The sequence below is a fragment of the Triticum dicoccoides genome, chromosome 2B (assembly GCF_002162155.2).
Source record: "Triticum dicoccoides isolate Atlit2015 ecotype Zavitan chromosome 2B, WEW_v2.0, whole genome shotgun sequence".
NCBI classification, from domain to species: domain Eukaryota; kingdom Viridiplantae; phylum Streptophyta; class Magnoliopsida; order Poales; family Poaceae; genus Triticum; species Triticum dicoccoides.
In genome coordinates this window covers 252,184,411-252,210,888 of record NC_041383.1, presented here as the reverse complement: position 1 = coordinate 252,210,888, position 26,478 = coordinate 252,184,411, and the positions used below count along the sequence as shown (strand labels likewise).

Genomic DNA, 26,478 nt, shown 5'->3' with positions numbered 1-26,478 from the left:
ATCCCTCGCACTTATCCACTATCTCCTTTGCCATCTCATTCGCCTTGGGCCAGTAAAATCCGGCTCGGTATGCTTTGGCCACGATGGTCCGAGAGGACGCATGATGACCACAGGTCCCCGAGTGAATATCATTGAGGATGAGTCGACCTTCTTCTGGTGTTATGCACTTCTGACCAACTCCAGTCGCGCTTTCTCTGTATAATTGTCCTTTGATTACGGTAAAGGCTTTAGATCGACGGACGATCTGTCGAGCCTCTTCCTCATCCTCCGGAAGCTCTTTCCTCAAGATATATGCGACATACGGAATCGTCCAGTCGGGAATGACCACCAAAACCTCCATGATCAGGTCGACCACTGCTGGGACTTCAACTACAGTCGGATCTGTGGCGCTCTTGGGCTGCGGAGTTTCTTCGGTGAAAGGATCTTCTTTGACTGACGGAGTGTGTATATGCTCCAAGAACACACCACTCGGAATGGCTTCTCTCTTGGAACCTATCTTTGCTAGATCATCAGCTGCTTGATTTTTCAGTCGGGGTATATGATGGAGCTCCAACCCCTCGAACTTCTTCTCCAGCTTCCTCACTGCACTGCAGTATCCAGTCATGGCTGGGCTTCTCACGTCCCACTCTTTCATCACCTGATTGACCACTAGATCCGAGTCGCCATAGACCATTAGGCGACGGACGCCGAGTGAAATGGCCATGCGCAACCCATATAGGAGGGCCTCATATTCTGCCTCATTGTTGGAGGAGTCAAAGTGAATCTGGAGCACATATCTAAGCTTATCTCCTCTGGGGGAAACCAGGACGACCCCAGCACCGGAACCATTCAACATCTTAGAGCCATCGGAAAACATGGTCCAATGCTCCGAGTGAACTTCAGTCGACTGCTGTTGTTCAATCCACTCGGCGAGGAAATCTGCTATCGCCTGGGACTTAATGGCTTTCTTTGCCTCAAACTTGATATCAAGGGGAAGAAGTTCAATCGCCCATTTGGCCACTCGACCAGTTGCGTCTCTGTTGTGCAAAATCTCTGATAGTGGAGCGTCGCTGACGACTGTGATGGAATGGTCAGAGAAATAATGAGCAACCTTCTTTGTGGTCATGTATATTCCATACACAAGCTTCTGATAATGAGGATATCTCTGCTTGGATGGAGTCAAGACTTCAGACAAATAATACACTGGGCGCTGAACTTTGAGAGCTTTTCCTTCTTCTTCCCGCTCGACCGTTAGCACAGTACTGACGACTTGTCCTGTGGCTGCGATGTAGAGCAACAGAGGCTCTTTGCTGATTGGAGCAGCAAGCACCGGCTGGGTGGAGAGCAGAGCTTTTAGCTCGGCAAACGCTGCATCAGCTTCTGGAGTCCACTCGAACTTGTCAGCCTTCTTCATCAGTCGGTAAAGAGGTAGTGCCTTTTCACCGAGTCGTGAGATGAATCGACTTAATGTGGCCAAGCATCCAGTAAGCTTCTGGACATCGTGCACTCGCACAGGGCGTTTCATTCGGAGGATAGTGCCAATCTTCTCTGGGTTAGCGTCGATTCCCCGTTCGGAAACGAGAAAACCGAGTAACTTGCCACCAGGAACTCCAAATGTGCACTTTGATGGATTGAGCTTGATATCATACCTTCTGAGGTTGGCAAATGTTTCGGCGAGGTCAGCGAGCAGGTCGGAACCTTTTCGTGACTTGACAACAATATCATCCATATAAGCTTCCACATTCCGACTGATTTGAGTGAGTAGACACTTCTGGATCATTCGCATAAATGTGGCTCCGGCATTCTTGAGGCCGAATGGCATGGTGATATAGCAGAAGCACCCGAATGGAGTGATGAAAGCTGTTTTTACTTCATCGGGCCCATACAGACGGATCTGGTGGTACCCGGAGTAAGCATCTAAAAAAGACAACCTCTCGCATCCCGCGGTCGAGTCAACAATTTGATCTATGCGAGGGAGAGGAAAGTGATCTTTCGGGCAGGCCCGGTTGATGTGCTTGAAATCAATGCACATTCGGAGCGACTTGTCCTTCTTAGGAACCATGACGACATTAGCGAGCCACTCGGAGTGGAATATCTCTCGGATAAATCCTGCCGCCAACAGTCGAGCCACTTCTTCACCGATGGCCTTTCTCTTCTGGACGGCGGACCGCCGAAGATGTTCTTTGACTGGCTTTGCAGACGAGTCGACTCTTAGGCGATGCTCAGCCAGTCCCCTGGGAACACCTGGCATGTCAGCGGGCTTCCATGCAAAAATGTCCCAGTTCTCACGGAGGAACTGGATGAGCGCTTCTTCCTATTTTGGGTCGAGTGTTGTGGAGATGCGGGTCGGAGCTGCTTCGGGGTCGGTCGGGTGAATGTGAACAGGCGTCGTCTCACCGGACGACTGGAATGCAGATTCTGTGGCGGGCTTCTTGGATCGCAGCAAGTCACTTGGATCTGCGTTTTGCTTGTATTCTTCGAACTCGACCGCTGTCACTTGGGAATCGGCAATTTTGGAGCCCTTCTGAAAGCACTCCTCTGCCTTTTTCCTATCACCGGTGACAGTGATCACACCTTTGGGACCGAGCATCTTCAATTTGAGGTACACGTAACATGGTCGAGCCATGAACCGTGCATAGGCTGGTCTCCCCAAAATGGCATGATATGCACTTTGAAAATCCACGACCTCAAACGTCAACTTTTCTTTGCGAAAATGCTTTGAATCGCCAAACACTACGTCCAAAGCTATCTGGCCGAGTGACTCGGCCTTCTTCCCTGGTATAACTCCATGGAAGCTCATGTTACTAGTGCTCAGTCGGGACATCGGAATGCCCATACCTTTCAACGTGTCTGCATATAACAGATTCAGCCCACTTCCACCGTCCATCAGCACCTTTGTCAGTCGAGTGCCTTCGACAACTGGATCGACCACCAAAGCTTGCCTCCCAGGGGTGGCAATATGAGTCGGGTGATCAGATTGGTCGAATGTGATGGGTGTTTGAGACCACTTCAGATAATTTGCCTTTGCTGGGGCAACCATGTTAACCTCTCGGTAAATCACTTTCAGTCGACTTCTGCTTTCCACATCTGCGAAGATCATCAGAGTGGAGTTGATATGCGGATATCCTCCCTCACTGTCCTCTTTGTCTTCGGCCTTGTCCGGCTCCTTCTCCTTGTCCTTAGACTGTTTTCCCTGAAACTGCTGGATCAGGAGTCGACATTGGCGAGTGGTGTGCTTTGGGTAAATGATATTCCCCTCTTCATCTTTCTTCGTGTGAATATGACACGGCATATCCATCACGTCGTTCCCTTCTTTATCCTTTACCTTCTTGGGGTTCCAGGATCCTTTTGGTTTCCCCTTAAACTTTCCTTGAGTCACGGCCAGAGCCTCTCCAGGAGCTGCCGGTTCAGCCTTCCGCTTCTGTTTCCGACTGGTGTTTCCTTTTTCCGATTGACTCGGCTTGTGCTTGCCGCTTCGGTGTCGGTCTTCTTCTTCGCCGTTGGCGTACTTGGTAGCAATCTCCATCATCCGACTCAAGGTCATGTCACCGGTTCGACCAAATTTCAAACTCAGTTCTCTGTTCTTGACACCATCTTTGAAGGCGCATACTGCCTGATGGTCAGAGACATTTTCCACAGTGTGGTGCAAAGTGATCCACCTCTGAATATACTCTCTGAGAGTCTCATTGGTTTTCTGCACGCAGACTTGCAACTCTGTCAATCCCGCTGGTCGCTTGCAAGTCCCTTCGAACGTTCTGACGAACACTCGGGACAGATCTTCCCAAGTGTAAATGCTGCTAGGAGGCAATTGGGTCAACCATGCCCTGGCAGAACCTTCCAACATGAGGGGCAAATGCTTCATGGCCACCTCGTCGTTCCCACCACCGATCTGAACTGCCACTCGGTAGTCTTCAAGCCAAGTTTCAGGCTTAGACTCACCAGTGAACTTGCTGACTCCTGTTGCCAACCTGAAATTGGGGGGGATAACTGCGGCTCTGATAGCTCTGCTGAAACATTCAGGACCAGAAACATGTACTCGACTGCTCGCGGGTACATCTCTGTCGAGTGCACCTCGATGGGCTCTGTTCCGGTCGACCAACCCTTGCACGATAACGGATCGCGCGTCGAAGCCTGGCTCTCTGGGGTCAACTGGAACCCTACGCCCTGTACTGTACTGAGCCTATCATCTGGCTGCCGAGGAGCGTAAGACCCACCCCTCGGAGGGGAATAGGGCACTCGACGCCTATCATCTCGGTCGAGTCTGTCGCCATATTGATCTCGCCGATTCTCACGCCCTTCGCGCCGCGGAGGCGATCTGGGGCTGTGAGCCGACTGAACCGTATTCACAGTGACGGATCGACTGTGAATTCTGTTGCGCGACTGAGACACGGCTGAATTCTGATCTCCTGCTGCTCGGAGCAGATCCCTGATCTGCAGCAAACCTCTGCCAGCCTCTGACTGCGAAGGCTGAATGGACTCTGCTATACGGGTCGCAGCTGCTAAATTCTGAATTGGGGTTCGATATACCTGAGTCGGCGGGAAGAGTTGACGTCGACTGGTGTCGGGAACTCGTTGCCGCGCGCGCTCGTCGAGTGCTCGCTGAAGGTTCTCCAGTCGAGTGCGCTCGGCCAAATTGGCGAGACGCGCCTCCTCTAAGGCACGAGCCTCGGGGGTTTCTCCTGCGATGGGAATACGCAGGGGATCTTCGTTCCTGCGGCGAAGCTCTTCTCTTTGCAGAGAGTCGAGTGGCTCGGGCTGATACTCTTCGTAGCCTCGTGCAGGATCGCCGCCGTCACCTGCTCCACCACCACGGGCGAAGCCAGGAGGACTGTGGGGCCCGTCGACCATCAAGATTTCCGCCGCTGGATCACTGCTTCCGCACTCGGATGCAGTCTCTCCGGAGCCAGTCGACTGATCGAACAAGCCGTAGAGAGATTCGTTGGGCTCGATTGCCGCAACTTGTGTAGTGGCCGACTGGCGAGCCACCGCGTGACTCACCCATCGTTGAAGCCTCGACCGGCCTGAGCGCTTGCGCTGGCGGGAGACCGGGAGGGTGGACGATGGAGGAGCTGACCGATACTGGGTCGACGGTTGCCGCAGCAGAACGCCGCGGACACATGCGCGAAAATGCGTTGCACCGCGGACGGGGAGCGCATCTACGTCGAGTGGAGCCTCCTGGAGCCATGCGGAGTCGTCGGCGATGAAGGTGAGAGTGACGAGACGGATCTCTTGACCCTCGACCAAAACTCCAGCAGACACCATGATGAAAGTACTCGGAAGAATCGCAACTTCTCCACAAAATCGCTAAAACACCCGCCCCACGGTGGGCGCCAACTGTCGTGGTTCTAAGCCTGACAGTAGAGTGGGGGGTAGGTATGGAGAGGCAAGGTCCTAGCTATGGAGAGGTTGTAAGCACAAGGGATGTACGAGTTCAGGCCCTTCTCGGAAGAAGTAACAGCCCTACGTCTCGGAGCCCGGAGGCGGTCGAGTGGATTATCAATGTATGGATTACAAGGTGCCGAACCCTTCTGCCTGTGGAGGGGGGTGGCTTATATAGAGTGCGCCAGGACCCCAGCCAGCCCACGCAGGAGAGGGTTTAAGGTGAGTTAAGTCTGGGGCGTTACTGGTAACGCCCCACATAAAGTGCCTTTACTATCATAAGGTCTACTTAATTACAGGCCGTTGCGGTGCAGAGTGCCTCTTGACCTCCTGGTGGTCGAGTGAGTCTTCGTGGTCGAGTCCTTCAGGCCAGTCGAGTGAATCCTCATTGGTCGACTGGAAGGCGACCTCTTCTAGGGATGTCCTAGGGTAAGTTACTTGGAACAGGTCCATGACCCTACCCTAGGTACATAACCCCATCACCGCGCGCGTCCTCCTTGGCCGGCGCCGACGAGGACGGAGAGGAGGGAGGAGGAGGAAGGGGGCGCCTGGCCGTGCCCGTGCCCACCCGCGCCTTGCCGCGCGCGCCCTCCGTGGCCGGCGTCGACGAGGACGGAGAGGAGGGAGGAGGAGGAAGGGGGCGCCCGGCACGCCACGCCCCATGCCGAGGACGAGTCCGGGAGCACGCTGCTCGACCTCGCGGAGCTCCTCCTGTGAGATGGAGCGGCGAGGAGGCGGGCGGCAAGCTCGGCCGGGGCGGCGAGGAGGCAGGCGGCGAGCGCGGCCGGGGCGGCGAGGAGGCGGGTGGCGAGCGGGGAGAGAAGCGATGAAAAGCGGGCGAGATTCCTTTTGCATGTGAGCGAGCGGGGAGAGAGAGAGAGAGGGAAGAGAGGCTGACCTGTGGGGTTTTGGTATGCAAAAGGGAGTGCCGGCGGTCCCAAGCGCCCCCCGGTAAGCTGGGTGTGGGCTGGGGTCGCCGGGGCTGTTTTGCTTCAATCCGGCGAAAAACGAGGACCTGGGGGCATGAGTGGGAGGATTTTTTTGCTGCCGGTGCTAAAAATGTGGCCGGGGGGGAGGGGGGGCGTTCCTGGGGGCATGGGTGGAGATGCTGTTAGGCCTTTCAAAAAAAAAACGTTTGCACAAGTAGCAACCGTGGAAGGAAGCAGGCCTGGAGGGTGTAATGACCACTCGAGCATAAGGGATTTATCAGGCACTTTAGCTGAAACCAAGATAACTTGCAGGATTGTTTTGGACGTTGGCACTCTCCCATCAGCGAGTGTAACCGATTCCTTTTTCTACCTTATTTATAACGTACGATCTGATTGGCTTTCCACTAAAAACAGATCGGGCATGGGGTGCGACCAAAAAGGTGAGAGTGGGAATAAACTACTCCCGGCGTACAGAACCAGATCTGATTGCAAGGAAGAGATTTATATGCGTCTAAAAAAGGTTAACGCACAGAACGGGAAAAAATTCCGGTGAGCAAGAACATGCGAACATGCAGCCCATGCACTCCGGCAACTCGCACCAACCCCAACCGGCGAGTGCATCTCAGATCAGATCTGATTCAAGAGAAGCAAACAAATGTACATAGCGTCCAGATTTGGATCTTCTAGGGCCTCCAGCTCACGGGCCGTGCATGCACTCTCGCAGTCACAGCGCAGTCATAGGGTAGGAGTAGTAGATCGGATCGTTGAACCAATGCATGCACATGCAGGCTGGGGCCGGGCGACGCAGGCAAAACAAATATGCCTGACCTTCCGCGCAGGCGCAGCTACTAAACTAACTGTGCTTGCTTGACCAAGTGGGCAGTGGCCAGTGCAACCGCCGGAAATGCCTGACACGACGCGGAATAATGCGGGGCACGCACTTGCACTTCCCACGACGACGTGCGTGCGTGCATCTTCCTTCCCGTCCCGTGGATCCCGCCGGCCCTGCACATGGAAGCCTCCACGTTTTCTACATGGATGGCTACTTGGCTTCTATCCTAAGTGAGGACAGAGCAGACCACCGATCGTTCGGAATCACAGATCTCGAGCGGATTCCTTCTGGTCTCTGTGCTTCGCCCTTGCCCAAGCCCAACGATCGAGGCCGTCCTAGTACCTCGCCGTTCCTCCGACTCTTCCTGCCTCTCTATATAAACCCTGCGCCTCACTTGCTCACCTCGTGCACCACTGGCTGGCTGGCTGGCTCGAGTTGTAGCTTTTCCTCCCTTCCAGCTCCGGTCGGGTTAGCTCGGACTGGGAGACATGGCGTCGGCGGTCGGTGCTGGTGGGGCAAATGCCGGCCTCGCCGACCCGCTGCTGGCGAGCCGCGACGGCGGTGCCAAGAAGCCGGTCGGCGCCAAGGGCAAGCACTGGGTGGCCGCCGACAAAGACCAGCGCCGGGCCGCCAAGGAGAGCGGCGGCGAGGAGGGCAGGCCGTTGCTGTTCCGGACGTACAAGGTCAAAGGCACCCTCCTGCATCCCTACAGGTAAGCGCGCCAAATCCAAGCGCGTTCATATTCACTTTTTAGAAATGTGCTTTTCTTCTGACATTGATCGTTGCTGGTGAAATGACGATCATGCTAAACTTTGATTTTTGGAGTTTGACTTACAAATAAATTAAGAAAACACCCATTTTCGTGCTTTTGGGTTTGTTTTTTGGCTTATATCATGAAACATTATTTAATTCAAAGCCAAAAGCATGTAAAGGTGCTTTTCTGACTTATAAGCCAAAATCCAAAAGTCAAATTTAAACCTAACCAAAAAGATAGGGATATTATATACTCCCTCCGTCCCATAATATAAGATGCTTTTTTACACTAGTGTCAAAAAAACGTCTTACATTGTAGGATGGAGAGAGTAGCAACTAACTACTTACAATGCACCATAGTGTTTTGCATGGATCCTATAGGCTTCTTAACTGAATCATGTTCCACAGTCCTAAATTTCTTTTGATCATGACATCATGTACGTCGTGCCCACGATTCTTACTAGTATTTTTGATGCTAATGGCATTAGTTCGATCAAGAAATGTACATTCTAATGACATATGTTTTCATGCATGCAGGGCGCTGATCTTCATTCGCTTAATTGCCGTCCTCCTATTCTTCGTATGGCGCATCAAGCACAACAAATCTGATATCATGTGGTTTTGGACAATGTCAGTTGTCGGGGACGTATGGTTCGGGTTCTCGTGGCTGCTCAACCAACTCCCAAAGTTTAACCCCGTCAAAACCATACCTGATATGGTCGCCCTTAGGCGACAATACGATCTCCCAGATGGGACATCTACACTTCCTGGCATAGATGTCTTTGTCACCACTGCTGACCCAATCGATGAGCCGATACTATACACCATGAATTGTGTTCTCTCTATACTTGCTTCTGACTATCCTGTTGATAGGTGTGCATGCTATCTCTCAGATGATAGTGGCGCATTGATCCAATATGAGGCCTTGATTGAGACTGCAAAGTTTGCTACTTTGTGGGTCCCATTTTGTCGGAAGCATTGCATCGAGCCAAGAGCCCCAGAAAGCTACTTTGAACTAGAGGCACCATTGTACACTGGAAGTGCACCAGAGGAGTTCAAGAATGATCATAGCAGTGTACATAGAGAGTATGACGAGTTCAAAGAGCGCTTAGACTCACTATCTAGTGCTATTTCCAAGCGTTCTGATGCTTACAACAGCATGGAGACTGGGGAAGGAGATGCAAAGGCCACTTGGATGGCAAATGGGACACAATGGCCAGGATCATGGATTGACACAATGGAAATCCATAGGAAAGGGCATCATGCCGGAATTGTTAAGGTATACAAGTTCATCCTATTACTTACTCCCTTATTGGTACAATGTCTTTATAATAGAAAATGAACATACTCTCAGTAAGCCAAATTTATTGTCGTGGAGATATGTGACTTATGAATATATTGTATTACCTTCACAGGTTGTGTTGGACCATTCGGTCCGTGGGCATAATCTTGGTTCACAAGCAAGCACCCACAACCTCAACTTCGCCAACACTGATGTGCGCCTCCCGATGCTTGTATATATCTCTCGCGGAAAGAACCCAAGCTATGACCACAACAAGAAAGCTGGTGCCTTGAATGCGCAATTGCGTGCCTCTGCACTACTCTCCAACGCGCAATTCATCATCAACTTCGACTGCGACCACTACATCAACAACTCTCAAGCCCTACGTGCAGCTATGTGCTTCATGCTAGATCAACGGCAAGGTGATAGCACCGCCTTCGTTCAATTCCCTCAACGCTTCGACAATGTTGATCCATCGGACCGATATGGCAACCACAACCGTGTCTTCTTCGATGGCACAATGCTCGCCCTCAATGGTCTCCAAGGTCCATCTTACCTTGGCACTGGTTGCATGTTCCGCCGCATAGCCCTTTATGGCATTGACCCACCTGAGTGGAGACATGACAACATCGTAGTTGATGATAAAAGGTTTGGTAGCTCCATACCCTTCCTAGATTCCGTATCAAAAGCCATAAACCAAGAAAGATCTACCATACCTCCACCCATTAGTGAAACATTAGTGGCTGAGATGGAAAGGGTTGTGTCAGCTTCACATGATAAAGCCACTGGGTGGGGAAAGGGTGTTGGGTACATATATGACATAGCCACAGAGGATATAGTGACTGGTTTTCGCATCCACGGTCAAGGTTGGCGTTCCATGTATTGTACAATGGAGCGTGACGCCTTCTGTGGCATTGCACCAATCAACCTAACCGAGCGCCTCCACCAAATTGTGCGTTGGTCAGGTGGATCTTTAGAGATGTTCTTCTCACTAAATAACCCACTCATAGGCGGTCGTCGGATCCAATCCCTTCAGCGTGTCTCCTACCTCAACATGACAGTCTACCCAGTCACATCACTCTTTATCCTACTCTATGCTCTCAGCCCAGTGATGTGGCTTATCCCTGATGAAGTATACATTCAGAGGCCATTCACCAAATATGTTGTGTTCCTTCTCGTGATCATTCTGATGATCCATGTTATTGGGTGGCTCGAGATAAAATGGGCGGGGGTCACATGGTTGGATTACTGGAGAAATGAACAGTTCTTCATGATCGGGTCGACGAGTGCATACCCAGCAGCCGTGCTTCACATGGTGGTGAATCTCCTTACAAAGAAGGGTATTCACTTCAGAGTTACTTCGAAGCAAACAGCAGCAGACACCAATGACAAGTTTGCCGACTTGTATGACATGCGATGGGTGCCAATGTTAATACCTACAACAGTAGTGCTGATTGCCAATGTTGGTGCAATCGGTGTAGCCATGGGTAAAACGATCGTATACATGGGAGCATGGACAATTGCACAGAAGACACATGCCGCATTGGGTCTGCTCTTCAATGTGTGGATCATGGTGCTGCTCTATCCGTTTGCATTGGCGATCATGGGACGGTGGGCAAAGAGGCCAGTCATCCTGCTGGTCTTGTTGCCGGTTGCCTTTACAATAGTTTGCCTTGTATATGTTGCTGTTCATATCTTACTTCTTAGTTATCTTACATTTTAGCCAAGTGATATAGTAGAAACCATTGTATTGTTTAGCTTCTGTAGTAAGCTGGGAGCCAAATATGCTCCGTGTATCCAATAAACCATTGTAATACTTGTACTTTGTACCTTAATATAGAATGGCTATAAATTAGGCCTTGATGGCTAATGTTACAACTTACAAGTGGTAAGGAATTTTTTATTTATTGAAAGGCATCCAGGCGTTCTAGAATGCAATCTTTGAGCTACAAATGCAGAAAGCAGGATGATCAATCGTTGACCCACTATGGATGCCAAAATGCATGTTTTACAATTTCACACTAGCTAGATCTTAAAAGCAAGGTTCTTAATTCTTAATGCAAATTAAGAACCACAGATTACCAGTTCTTGTCTATTAATCAGAGCTTCTTACTGAAACTTCAGAGTCCAGAGAAGCACCATCAAAAAGAAAGAGTACAGACAAGGATATCTAGTAGTACTACCATAAATTCAGAACTATTGCAGAGGTCAATAAGAAGATCAGGTGCCTCCAGCGTTTCTGCTAGAATAGCACCCGCCCTGGATCTCATTGACATTTTACCAAACGAGCCTCACCGAACAAGAAAAATTATCTCGCATCTCGCAAGCAGAGCATTAATCATTTTTTTTCTTTTGAAATTCGGTGGAAGCGGGAGCTCACGTGTGGCCTGTGGAGATGACGGAGCCAAGGATTTGGGCTTCGGCAACCAGTTTGCCGGAGGCCAAAGTCGGAATCGCTCCTGAAAAGACCGGAAGGTTTACCTATATTTTATATAGCTGATATGGCCGGCCCAATTATGTGTCATGAAGCTACCGATTAATTAGCGCGGCTGAGTATTTAGAGGGCCAGACGAGCGGCCTGGCGAAGGATGCAAATTGGGCATGGATTTATTTTCATTTTCTTTTTTGCGATGGAAGTCTGGTCGTGGATTATTCAGTATTGAGGAACAGACAGAGAAGGATTCAGTAGCAACGAATGTGAGCAATTTTTTTTTTTTGAAACCGAATTAAGTGAATAACAAGGTGAGCTGTCGAAAGATACAGAAACCAAACTGGAGACACAGAAGGTCGAACAGTCCAGGAATTTTTTTAGAAGAACCTATATTCATGCAAAACAAGACCAGTTGGTATTCGCGGAAATTAGAATTCAAGAACTTATCTTCTATCAGCCAAAAATTGAACTTCTTGCTGAAAGACGCCATGTATTTTTCTTAGAGCTACTGACGGAACCACGTAGATACTTAGTACTCCAAAGTGTGGTGCAAGCATCCCCCACAAAAAAAAAAGTGTGGTGTAAGCAGTCACAAGAAAGGTGGCATATCTTGTCCCTGTTGTGACAAACGCAAAGTCATTAAGCCAGGATGCGATGCTGCATCTATTTCAGTATTGTAACAGGCAAGCCTCTTGGCCCAAAGGCAGCTCCTCTATTGTACCTGATGTTAGAGCTTGACAATTGGTTGGTGAAGCTCTGAACTCCCTGTCGCCCCTCGCATTAGGTGGCTCCGTTTTTTTTTTTATTTTTTTATTTTTTTATTTTGCATGGAATACTAGACTTGAAGGACACGAACATGATGTCAGCACACTTGCATTAACGGCTTGATGGAGTAGAACCCAACGATGACCCAACTAAAGCAATTCTACTGCTTCGCAATTAACATATACCATGTCACTATTAGTAGTGATGCATTGCAGATCAGAAATATAATTGTTTTGCATGATCCAGTCAGTCAAATAAGAAGATTATCTTGGCCAATAATATCGTAATCTGATATCAGTCTCAGATGAGATAAAACTGCCCAGTTGAAACGAAGGATATAAGATTGTTTATTGTGTACAGTTGACCGCTTAAATGTAAGAGTTGCATATCAGGGCATATACAATGGTGGCATATGGTCTTTCGTTCCATTCCACTTAATATTCAATTTAGAAGATCGTTAGTGGGCAATCGTTGGGAACAGTGGCTGCATCTAGTTAGGAGACTGATGCAGGTCCAGCTTTCACAACAACCTGATAAACTGCGCTGGAATCTCACTAGGTCGGGGGAATTCACAGTTAAATCCATGTATGTTGCTGTTATCAACTCCAGCTCGATTCCTACTTCCAAGCATGTGTGGGATGTCAAAGTTCCTTTGAAGATTAAGGTGTTTATGTGGTTTCTTCATAAACAAGTCATCTTAACAAAGGATAATTTAAAAAAGCGCAATTGGACAGGTCCTACTAGGTGTAGTTTCTGTGATCAGGGTGAAACCATTAAGCATTTATTCCTTGAGTGCCCACTAGCTAGAATTCTTTGGACAACTGTTCATGTTGCTTTCAATATTACTCCACCAAATTCGGTGAATATGATGTTTGGAGCTTGGCTTAATAGGGTAGAGCCCGGGTTAGCTAAACATATTCGCGTGGGGGTGTGCGCCTTAGTGTGGGCACTGTGGAATTGCAGAAATGATCTTGTTTTTAACAGAACAACAAAAACTCATGTTTTGCAGGTTATCTTCAGAGCCACGGCACTTATCCGTTCCTGGTCGCTACTCACTCCGACGGAGGCCAGGGAGCGTTTGGTTACTGGTGCTATCCGATGGGAGACGGTAGCTCGGGATATCTTCAGCCGGTTTGGATGGCGGTCATGTAATAGGATAGGCAATTAGTTTACCTGTCTTTTGTTGAGCCAATCGGCTGTGGTTTATCCTTTGTTGGGCTAGCTTATGTATCTAGCCTTTGGGTTCTGTGTGAGCCTTTTCGTTTTCTTTTTAGTTTGCTACTACTCAGACTTCGAGACTTTGTGGATGTTTTATTATTAATAAGATGGCCGTATGCATCATGCTGATGCAGAGGCCGGGGATCCCCCCTTTTCGAAAAAAATATGGATACATATGCCTCATGACAAAAAGTAATTTGAGGCATCTGCATTTATTTTTTCTCCCCAATGCAAGCTACTACTAGTGGGCCTCATTAAGAAATAGAAAATAAAGACTCTATTACACATGCATCTCTACTTTTCACTCTAACCTTTTCAGCTTTTGTCACCGGACCACACTTTTTCTCTTCAAGCACCCGCCTCCTGAAAAGGATCCCGGTTCCCTATCCGAACCTACTTTACGTCATACCCGACCCTACATGGCATGCGAGGCATCACCTTAAGGCTATGCATTGTACATGCCCTCAGAAATACAGGCCATGGCGGGCCGAAGCTAGTCTGAAACTAGTGCGTAACACTGTAACTCCCTTGGCATCTATGGCCTACAGTTCTGTACTTCCAGTTCCAGATGTCGTTGTCCATTGAGTTAAATGATGATCTCTTACATAAAAATCACTAAAAATGGACCAATAACAACATAATAAAGTTATGTGTAATTTCCCCACGTATTATGAAGCTACAGGGAATTATAGAACCTTTGATACAACTGTACAGCACAATTGAGATGAGGTGTCAGGTTTCTCGTGCATTCTGTTTGTTGCGATAGCTGTGAGTTGTGCCTGAGAAGCACATCATGAAGTCAAGGTGAAGAAAAGAATGTGCGACCGCGCAACAGCATAGAATGAGACCTCCGTCCAGTAAGAAAGGGCGGATGATCGAGATATTTTGTCAGGTCAGTCAATCATAGCTGATCACTGGGCACATATGTAGCACCCTCCTCCAAAATGAAGTTTCATCTGCCCAGACGAGAAGGTGGGAGCAGGGGTTGCATTATCGTTTTCATTAGGACTCAAGACCATTTCAACACAATACTGGTAGAAGATGCCCAACAGTAAATCCTGTGAAGCTCGGTCCTCATGTTATATGATCATACATGGACCCTTGGAGAATCTGGTATAATGACCCCACTGCTGAACATGAAAAGTACATATACTAGAAGACTTCAGCAGCTTTACGTTACTGGAACCAAGCATCCAAAATGTGATAGTACAACTGAAAAAAATCCTATTGTCCCGCTGAAGTGCATAGTCTTCCTGCGGATTGCTTTCCGAGGCCGTCTGAACACCAAAGACAAGGTCACTAAGAAAGTGTTGGACAAGCCCTCTCTACTTAATTAGGTTGTTAGCACAAAGCACAAAGCGCGGTTACTTGACAGATTTTGCTGATGAGGTAGCTTTCCCGTCCACTGTTTTTTTTCTTCTTCTAATTCTTACTCCACGACTATCATATGTGCTTTTAGTTTCACAGACAATCACGATCCATGTAATTAGAAATTAAGTTTAACCATAAAAGTCACAGCTTTCAACTTCAAAAGTACTCCCTCCGTTCGGAATTACTTGTCTCGAAAATGGATGTATCTAGAACTAAAATACATCTAGATACATCCATTTTTACGACAAGTAATTCCGAACGGAGGGAGTAAGAGCTGTCATCCACCAAAGCATATTCCACCAAGGCCAGGTGCTTTTTTTCAACCCGAAAAGTCAGAACATTCAACTGGGATCGGAGCTCTGAAATCAATCATAGCTTTTTTTTATTAGAAAAAAGGCCAGAGATCGACTTTATAAATAAAGCCACACGGCAGCGTCACAGACCCGAACATAAACATGAACATAAGGCGAAACATCGCAAATCCACCGAATAGAAAGTCTGGGACAGACGAACGATAGTTTAAAGGGTACATGGCAACCTGCCATACTCGGCGCGCAGGCCGGGAGGGGAAAGACTAAAACCAGATGAAGTGAACAGCGACAACCATGATCAGACGGCAGGATCCAGCCCGGAGATGTGGGACGCCGAAGCCCGAATTTTGGCGATGAGCAAGTCCAGGGCATCCCGATCTTCATCCTTAGCCAATAATCTTCACTGCTGCAATAGTATACATGATTTGAGAAGAACGTCAACAGGGTTAGATGGGAAGGTATGCTCAATAGTATTTGTTCCTAACTGTCCATAAAGCCCAGCACAAGGCACCCAGGCCGACCCAGAACACCCTCTTGGTGACCCCAACCAATACTTTGGCTAGGTTTCTAAGCTCAGAGAATGAAGAAGGGTTCCAAGAAACCTGGAGCCAAGATCTGACACAACTCCACACCAACTTGGCCAACACGCAGTGGAAAAAGATGTGTTCCGAGTTTTCCAAGGCACCGCAAAGATGACAGAACACCGAGCCCGGCCCATTGCGCTTGTGAATTTGGTCAGCCGCCGGAACACCAACTTGGCCAACTTGGCCAACACGCTTGTGAATTTGGTCAATCATAGCTTTCAGCTTCAGATATTGCATATTTCCTCTGTTTAGAGAATCACAATTACATCTTCCAACTGCCAAAGGCGATGCAATTGATGACTATGTACGCATTGGCGAAGACCAGGGTTATATCCACCTTTTCTAAGTAGCATCAAAGGCGCCCCTCTTGCGTCGCCTCCCCCGCAGGCGACTCGGGAGGGCTCAGCCATCGCCGCCTAGTCCTTCCAGCGCCCTTCTCCCCCTCCGCCGCTACCGTTGGTCGGCGCCGGGCAAAGCCCGTGCGTGCGACGGCGACGGCGGAGGGTCTCTCCTCCCGTTCCCGGATCCGCGGCGGCGCGGGCATCCTGATCCGCAGGGTGCGGCCCTCCCGTCGGTGTGGCGGATCCCGAAGGCGGCGGTCTCGCGGCGGTGCACGGGTGCCCAAATCCAAAGGTGTGGGGTCTCTCGGCAGCGTGTGGGCTCCCAGCGACGGCGGGATCGGTCGACGGCGGGCTTGGGCGATGGCGTTGGCCGCGCGATGCCGGATCGCGTCGCTTGTGGCAGATCTCACCACTCCGGCCTTCCTGGAGGAGCCTGGACCAGGGGCGGCAGCCCCGCCAGGCATGGTGACGGCGCCCTCGGCTGGCGACGTTCGCGGGGGGTGGATGGACGACGTCTTGACCGCGTGGGCGGTGAGTTGACGGTGGATCTCCTCCGCGCTGTAGGCTCTCTCCTACTGTATTTGGTGGCTTACGATCGCGGTCATCGGCCTTGATGCGTTCGCGGGGGCTGGGAGAGGTGACATTGGACCGGAGGAAACTCTGGATGACTCGTTCATCCCGACGGTGGCGACGACCAGGGTCGCCCTTCTCCGAGTTATTTACCCAAAACCACCACACTTGGGGCTAGGGTAACAGGTCAGTACCAGATTTGAGCCAGGTCACAAAAAACCACCGAAATTGTGTCTAATCTGTAACGGAGAGCATTGATTGTCTGATTTCCTCGAGAAAACAGCAAAACTGACCGGTTGGGCCCACCTGTCAGGCTGAGTTGGCATGCCTATGTGGACAAAAAATCTGACGTGGACGAGGGACCCACCTGTCAGCGTCACATATTTTCCCTCTTTTCTTTTTTATTCCTCATCTCTGACTTTCTCTTCCACAGCACATCCTTCTTTGCTCCGGCGAGCACGCCGCCGTCCTCCTCTCCCCCCTTTCTCCTGGCCCTAGCGACGACAGCCACCTATCTCCCCCTCCCTTGCCGGTACTCCATGGAGAGGCAGACAAGCTGCGGCTGTTACCGTTGATGCGCGCGGCGGAGGCGTTGACTAGCGGGCAGGGATATGGTGGAGGGATGCGGCGGCGCTGAGATGCGCGGCGGCGGCCGGACGTGCCACGGGGGATGGGGCCGGCCCCGCTGATCTGTGATGCGGCGGTCAGACGTGCCGCGATGGGGCGGCGGCGCTGAGCTGCGCCTGCGGAAGTGGGGCGTGCGGGCTCACAACAATGGTCGGTGGCGCGTTGACTGCGGCAAGGTCGCTGTGGCGGATTGAGGTGGACCATACGGAGGCAAGCATCCCGACGGCGAGCTCTCTCTAGGCGCGGGTGACGTCGCGTCGTCGCTGCCATCGCCGGCGGATCCGCGGGCCTCCTCCTATCCCGACGCATGAGCGCTCCATGGCTGCTCCATGCCTGCCCCGATAGGTGAGCTTCTCCACGCCTGCCCCGACGGTGCTCAGCTGACCTTGAACGGCGCGACGCGTGCGGCGGCGCTGCCGCGGCCGACGACTTCGGTTGACCAGCACGGAGCTTCTCCATGGCGTCGCCGTCCAGAAGCTGTTTGACGAAATGCCCATACGAAAAAGGAGGTGTAAATAAAAAAAGAAAAATGAAAAAAGGAGGCACCGAGTCAATGGCATGTGGGTCCCATGTCCACCTCGACATATTTGTCCACATAGGCATGCCATGTCAGCCCGACAGGTGTGCCCAACCTGTCAGTTTCGCTGTTTTCGCGGCCAAATCAGCCCGTCAGTGCTCCGCGTTACAGGTTAGGCTCAGAACTGGTGGTTTTTTGTGACCTGGCTCAATTCTGGTACTGACCTGTTACCCTAGCCCAAGTGTGGTGGTTTTGGGTAAATAACTGCCGTTCTCCTTCTTGGAGGCACTGTCGAGGTCCCTGCCCTCCACCCCGACTCCATGCCCGGGTGAAAACCCTAAATCTCCTTAGATTGGGCGGCGGCGGCACTGCATGTGTCGTACCCTCCTTGGAGGCGCCGCCTGGGACGTTTGGGTGCTCGGTTTGAGGAACTGCAGGCGGAGGGGGTGGGACCAGTTGCAACAGGTGGTGTTTCATGCTGGATGAGCGGTGTGGCATCCGGCACGTCGACAATGGCGGGTCCCAACGGCATGGAGCAGTGGGGTCTCGCCGGTGGGCGTGTGATGATGGACGAGCGCAGGATGGTGGCGTTGTCTGGTGTCGTGGTGGCGTCGGCGGCAGCTAGACCGGGCAAGGTAGATGGAGCAGTATAACACTGAAGATGGATTGATGGCATGCTGCGGCGACCTCATACCCGACAGGTGTCCTGGTTGAGGAGTGTGCCGGACTGGTGGGTGCCCCATACCCGGTAGGCGTCCTGGTTGGGATCTTAGGTCTTAGATGTTAGGTTTGGTTGCGAGGTCTGTTTGGTATTAGGCCCAAACTATCAGCATCCCTACATCAATTGGATAGGAGTACAGATGTTGCCTAGACGGTGGCTTTAGTCTTACTGTTGTATGACTTTGTAAGGTTTTGTGTGAATAATTAATAAAGTGGTTGCATGTGTAGGACCTTGAGAAGAGGTGTCTAGAGGGGGGGGGGGGTGATTAGACACTGAGTACCAAAGTTGCAGTTTTTAAGATCTTTAAGTTTAAGTGGAGTTTAGGCACAAGTTTAACATTCACAATACATAGCAAGCAAGCATGCAAAGAGTATATGAGCAGCGGAAAGTAAAGCATGCAACTTGCAAGAATGTAAAGGGAAGGGTTTGGAGGATTCAAACGCAATTGGAGACACGGATGTTTTTGGCGTGGTTCCGATAGGTGGTGCTATCGTACATCCATGTTGATGGAGACTTCAACCCACGAAGGGTAACGGTTGCGCGAGTCCACGGAGGGCTCCACCCACGAAGGGTCCACGAAGAAGCAACCTTGTCTATCCCACCATGGCCGTCGCCCATGAAGGACTTGCCTCACTAGCGGTAGATCTTCACGAAGTAGGCGATCTCCTTGCCCTTACAAACTCCTTGGTTCAACTCCACAATCTTGTCGGAGGCTCCCAAGTGACACCTAGCCAATCTAGGAGACACCACTCTTCAAGAAGTAACAAATGGTGCGTTGATGATGAACTCCTTGCTCTTGTGCTTCAAATGACAGTCTCCCCAACACTCAACTCTCTCTCATAGGATTTGGATCTGGTGGAAAGAAGATTTGAGTGGAAAGCAACTTGGGGAAGGCTAGAGATCAAGATTCATATGGTAGGAATGGAATATCTTGGCCTCAACACATGAGTAGGTAGTTCTCTCTCAGAAATGGTAAGTTGGAAGTGTAGGTTTGTTCTGATGGCTCTCTCCACGAATGAAGAGGAGGTGGAGGGGTATATATAGCCTCCACACAAAATCTAACCGTTACACACAATTTACCAAACTCGGTGGGACCGAATCAACAAACTTGGTTGGACCGATTTAGTAAACCTAGTGACCGTTAGGATTTTCGGTGGGACTGAAATGCAACTCGGTAAGACCGATATGGTTAGGGTTAGGGCATAACGTAATCTCGGTAAGACCGATTACACAAACTCGGTGAGACCGATTTTGATAATTAGCTAACCAGAGAGTTGGTCAGGCAAACTCGGTGGGACCGATTACTCAAACTCGGTGGGACCGATTTTGGTAATAAGTTAACCGGAGAGTTTGCATTGTAATCTCGGTAGTATCGATTGCTCAAACTCGGTGAGACCGATTTTGTTAATGGACATACACAGAGAGATTACAATCCCATCTCGGTGATACCGAGATCCCTATCGGTGAGACCGATTGCCTAGGGTTTGTGGCAATGGCTATGACATCCAAACTCGGTGGCGCCGGATAGAAAGAATCAGTGGGGCCGAGTTTGACTTTAGGTTTTAGGACACATGTGTGGAAGTGGGAAAGTAGTTGAGGGTTTTGGAGCATATCACTAAGCACTGTGGAGCAAGAAACTCATTAAGCAACACCTCATCCCTTCTTGATAGTATTGGCTTTTCCTATAGACTCAGTGTGATCTTGGATCACTAAAATGTAAAATGAAGAGTCTTGAGCTTGAAGCTTGAGCCAATCCTTTGTCCTTAGCATCTTGAAGGAGTTCCCACGTCCTTTAGTCCATGCCACTCCATTGTTGAACTTATCTGAAACATACTAGATAAAAGTGTTAGTCCAACAAGAGATATGTTGACATTAATTACCAAAACCACCTAGGGAGCACTTGTGCTTTCAATCTCCCCTTTTTGGTAATTGATGTCAACATACATCAAAGCTTTAGATAAAGATATAGAGAATAGCAAGTAAAGCTTTGGGAAGACATGTAACAAGCATAGGCTCCCCCTACATGTATGCAATCATGTGAATATGGAATATAGAAGCATGTGAGAGCATAACCATGATAGAGTAGGCTATGTGTTACATGTATCTTGGCCATATGCATCAGAGCAAAGAATATTAAAGAAAATACCTTCATGCTCATGAGTCCTTCTTGCAAACAGTATGTACATCAGCAAGAATTCCTCATACACATGATTGTGATGCGTATACTTACCTTGTAGTCTTGAGTTGGCTTAGGATGGAATGAACCTGCGCAAACAAGGTTAGATAACACAGGCACATCTACTAGCCAGAGCAAACAAAAGACACCACAAGTATACCAAGATTGGGATGACATGTAGAGAGTGAGTACTAAGTACTACATTGGATTAGACATGTCCCCAAGAGTAAAGATATGCAATGAATTTGAATGATTTCTTTCCCTTGGATGTCTTGCTCCCCCTGACTCTAGCATGGGATACTGGGAGAAGATAGGGAATAGAAAATCAGAGCTGAAAGATATAAATGATGAACAAAGCTAATGCAAGCTGATGCAAATAAGCACAAAAGATCATATGAACATGTCTCTCCCTTCAAGAAGACATATGGCATCTCTCCTCTTGAACACCAAGCATCTGGGATCCTTGAGAAATACTTTCTACATAAGTATTCTCTTCCCCTGGAGATCTCTCTCTCCCCCTAAGGATCTCTCTCCCCCTGAGGAGGTGATATACTAAGTCTCTGATGTGATCTCTCTCTAAATGATAAGCTTTGATGTGATCTCTCTCTCCCCCTTTGACATTAATTTCCAAGAAGGGTTTGTCTGGAATCTGTCGATTGGGTTTGGTCCTTGAGTCACAGCACAAAGCAATGATAAAAATGTGATGCTTGTAGAGGACAAGATTCATTGAGTGGAGCTGGATCAGAAGAAACACAGAATTTGTGGCAAACTGCTTTTCCTATTGTGAAATCGGTGGCACCGAGTGGTATGTTTCGATTGTACCGAAAGGATTTGGTTGGACCGAAAACAACAAATCGGTGAAACCGAGTTCATCACAGAGAAAACACTTGTCACCTCAGCTCACTAGACTAGTAAGATCTCACAAAGATTTGCAAGGAATTTACTGAATGATATGCAATGAATTGGATGCAGAAAAATGCAGAGCAAACAGAAAGAAATCTAGATGAAGAAACAAATATGCATGAGACAAATGCAAAAACACAGAAAAGAACACAAGAGAACTTCATCTAGAGATGGTCGGCGACAAAGTCACCTATGTTAGAGTATATTGACTTAGGAGTCAAGTGAGATCACTTGATCATAGGTCATACTCATCGTTTAAGCTCAAAATGGGGTTGCCATTTTTCGTTTAAGCAACTTGGTGTATTCACATCTTGTCGAGTTGCTTTAGCTCATAACTTGGAGTAAAGCTTCTCTAAGATGGAATAACATACCTTGGTTGGTGGTGTTGTCCATGTAGTTGAACTTGTGTGGGTTGCTCAAGGTTGATGTAGTTCATCAAGAGTTGGGAGCACCACTTGGAATTTGAGTTCATCTTCCTACATGGGTTAGTTCTTGCAAGGAAGAGCACTTGTGTATCCAAAATTGACAATCATGAAGCTTAAATAGAATTTGTCAAAGGATATGTTTGAGTGGTTCCGTGCTTCCTTGTCTTCAACCACCAATGTGTAGAGACTTGGTGATGTAGAGATTGCTCAGGATATGAGTAGGTTACAACCTCATGGAATTTGATTCCACCAAGTACCTACATGGGTTAGATAACATGCAAGTTGCAAATATATCCAAGACACAAGATTTTCATCATAAGAGAAATATCAAGGATTAGTCATAAGCTTATGTCTTGCATGTATCCAATGGAGTTTCTACTCCAAGTTTGAAGCATCAATGATGTTCAATTCTCCTCTTAACCTGCAAAACACTTTCTCATCAAGAGGTTTAGTGAATATATCCGCTAATTGCTTTTCAGTGCGAACATGCTTAAGATCAATGTCACCCTTAGCAACATGATCTCGAATGAAATGATGACGAACTTCAATATGCTTAGTTCGAGAATGTTGTACGGTATTATGACCAATTTTGATAGCACTTTCATTGTCATAAAGCAATGGAACATGTCTCACATATATCCCATAATCTTTAAGAGTTTGGGTCATCCAAAGTAATTGAGCACAACATGAACTAGCGGCAATGTATTCCACTTCGGCGGTGGATAAGGATACCGAGTTTTGTTTCTTGGAGGACCAAGACACAAGAGATCTACCAAGAAATTGACAAGTACCTGAAGTGGATTTTCTATCAACCTTGTCTCCGGCATAGTCCGAGTCGGAATAGCCAAAAATATCGGAAGAGGCCCTCTTAGGATACCAAATGCCAAAATTTGGTGTATGGATTAAGTATCTCACTATCCTTTTCACGGCCTTAAGATGACATTCCTTAGGAGCAGCTTGATATCGTGCACACATGCACACACTTAGCATGATATCGGGATGTGAAGCGCATAGATATAACAATGAACCAATCCTAGAGCGATAAACCTTTTGATCAACTGGTTCACTATCTTTGGTCAAGTCAAGATGTCCACTAGTAGGCATGGGTGTGGACATACCTTTGCATTCTTGCATATTGAACTTCTTGAATAAGTCCTTGGTGTACTTTGTTTGAGAAACAAAGGTACCTTCCTTAGTTTGCTTGATTTGCAGCCCAAGAAATAATTTGAGTTCACTCATCATAGACATCTCAAACTTCTCCGGCATTAGCTTCCCAAACTTTTCACTAAAATGAGGGTTAGTTGAACCAAATATAATATCATCAACATAGATTTGGCACACAAATAGTTCTCCACTAACCCTTTTAGTAAAAAGTGTGGAATCAATTTTCCCAATTTCAAACCCTTTTTCAATAAGGAACTTGGTCAAGCATTTATACCACGCTCTAGGAGCTTGTTTAAGACCATAAAGAGCTTTCTAAAGTTTGTAAACATGATTGGGTTTCTTAGGATTGACAAAGCCGGGAGGTTGCTTAACATAAACTTCCTCCTCTATTTCACCATTTAGAAAAGCACTTTTAATGTCCATTTGGTACAAGGTGATATCATGATGATTAGCATAGGCAAGTAAGATGCGAATGGACTCAAGTCTAGCAACGGGAGCGTAAGTCTCACCATAGTCCATACCTTCGACTTGTGTGTAGCCTTGGGCGACGAGACGTGCTTTGTTGCGAACTACTTGTCCATCTTCATCTTGCTTCTTGCGAAACACCCATTTGGTACCAATGATGTTGTGGTTGTTGTCGGGCTTCTCAACCAATGTCCAAACTTGGTTCCTCTCAAAGTTGTGTAGCTCTTCATGCATTGCATTTATCCAATCCGGATCTTCCAATGCTTCTTCGACCTTCATAGGTTCAATGCTAGAGATGAAAGAATATTTTCACAAAAGTTAGTTAAACGAGTTTTAGAGCGAGTGATTCTCCCGGTTTGAATATCATTGTAGATTTGCTCGACGGGGTGGTCTTTAGCAATTCTTGCTCGAACTCGTGAAAGCTTTTGCTTGGTTCTTGGTTGATCTTCTTCTTCATCTTGTTCTTCTTCTTGGCCTTCTTCATTGTTGGCATTGTCGTTCTCTTGTCGTGGTGGAGAAGGAGGTTATTGACGTTCATCTTGATGCACTTCCTCGTTTTCTTCATCTTTGTGTGTCCCACTTGTGGATGCTTCCGTATCAACTCTTGGTTCACCTTGTCATGAAGTAGAAGCTTCCACTTGGACGGACGAGGTACTCTCCTTCACCTCCATTGGACGGACCTTGCCAATATACAAGTCTTGGATTGCTTCCGAAGGATCTTTGTCTCCTACATCAATTGGCAATTGCTCTACTTGCAAGCCGTTAGATTCATCAAACTTCACATCTACCGTCTCTTCAACCTTTCGGCTGAAATTGTTGTAGACACGGTAAGTGTGAGAGTTTGAGCCATAACCTAGGAGGAAACCTTCATGAGACTTAGGAGCAAATTTAGAACGACGATGCTTATCAAGAATGCAACACTTTGAGCCGAATACTCGAAAGTATCCAACTTGGGATTTGTTACCGGTGAGGAGCTCGTATGCCGGCTTGCCGAGTAGCTTGTGAAGATACAAGCGATTTGTTGCATGAGAAGCTGTCTCAACCGCTTCTACCCAAAAGTTCTTTGGTGTCTTGTACTCATCAAGCATCGTTCTCGCCATTTCGATGAGCGTCCGGTTCTTCCTCTCAACAACTCCGTTTTGTTCAGGTGTGTACGTAGCCGAGAACTCGTGTGAAATCCCTTCTTCGTCAAGAAAGGTGTCCACATTTGTGTTCTTGAACTCCGTTCCGTTGTGCTGCGAACCTTCTTGATCTTCACTTCAAATTGATTTTGGGCCTTCGTAGCGAAGTTTTTGAAGATATTTTGGACCTGCGATTTATCATCGAGAAAGAACACCCACGTAAATCTTGAAAAATCATCAACTATAACTAGACTAAAAGAATTTCCACCGAGACTCTTGTAGGAGTTGGGACCAAAGAGATCCATGTGAAGTAGCTCGAGTGGCCTCCTTGTGGTCATGATGTTCTTCGTGGGATGCCTTCCTCCAACCTGTTTACCTGCTTGACAAGCACTGCAAAGTCTATCCTTATCAAATATGACATCTTTAACTCCAAGGATATGATTTCCTTTAATAAGCTTGTCAAGGTTTCGCATACCAACATGACCTATTCGTCTATGCCATGACCAACCTTTTGAGGATTTAGCAATGAAGCAAGCTTTAGGTTGAGCCTTTTTAGTGAAATCAACAATGTATAGATCACCTCTACGCACATCGGTAAAGACCATTTTATGATTGTCTCGACGAAACACTTGGCAATCTATTTCAGTAAATAGGACATTGAAACCGAAATCAGCAAGTCTAGATACTGAAAGTAAGTTGTATCCAAGAGATTCAACGAGCATGACATTTTGTATGGAGCTATCATGTGATATGGCCACCTTACCGAGGCCAACCACCTTACCCTTTGAGTTGTCACCGAAAGTGACATACTTTCGAGGACTATCATTTTCAGCAAGCTCACGAAACATGTCTTTATCTCCGGTCATGTGATCGGTACATCCACTATCAAGAACCCATTCCTTTCCTCCTGACATATATCCCCGAAGATTTGCCATAAGACCAAAATGTCTCATTGCATCATCAAGATCGAAGTCACTATCAACATCCTCATCATAGTATCCATGTTCAACATCGTCATGTGGTGGATCAAATCCTAGAGAGGGTGATTCGTTAGAGTGAGTTTGACAATGATCTTGCTTATGAATTTTTATAGCTTCGGAAATAATATCACTAATAATTCCAACATCTCCTTTGGCACGCATAAGATTTGTAAGCTCAAATAGACGATCACTGAACATAGGATCACTAGTATTCATCTTACTCAAAGCAATAGACTTATGGAGAATTTCATCTAGATTTTTCAAGGAATAATTTGGAAAGCGTTCCTCAAGAAATTTCCATATAGTGTAGGCACACTTAAGAGTAGGCAAACATCCAATCAAGTTTCTAGGCAATCCTCTAATGATAAGTTCGGCAGTTCTAAGATTCCTAATCATGTCAATTGACTCATCATGGGTAGGATGCATATGATCAACATGAGGTGCACAAGGGCTAGCAATGTACTTGTTCAAATGATATTGATTGAAAATTACAAGCATCTCATTTTTTCCACTCATAAAAGTACTCTCCATCAAGAATATGCACTCTATGTCTAAGACTCCCCAAAGTAGACTCATCCATCCTCCTCCAATGGTGATTAAACCAAGGCAATGAAGACCAATGCTCTGATACCAC

At 47.9% G+C, this 26,478-nt stretch overlaps 1 protein-coding gene across 1 annotated transcript; it reads left to right on the top strand.

Moving 5' to 3' along the window:
* The first annotated feature begins 7,508 nt into the window (after nucleotides 1-7,508).
* LOC119363368 (probable mixed-linked glucan synthase 3) lies at nucleotides 7,509-11,032 on the top strand. The gene is made up of 3 exons (XM_037628706.1): nucleotides 7,509-7,831; nucleotides 8,410-9,151; nucleotides 9,288-11,032. Exons 1-3 carry the CDS (start codon nucleotides 7,608-7,610, stop codon nucleotides 10,875-10,877), a joined length of 2,556 nt encoding a protein of 851 aa, XP_037484603.1. The 5' UTR covers nucleotides 7,509-7,607; the 3' UTR covers nucleotides 10,878-11,032.
* The last annotated feature ends 15,446 nt before the right edge of the window (nucleotides 11,033-26,478 follow it).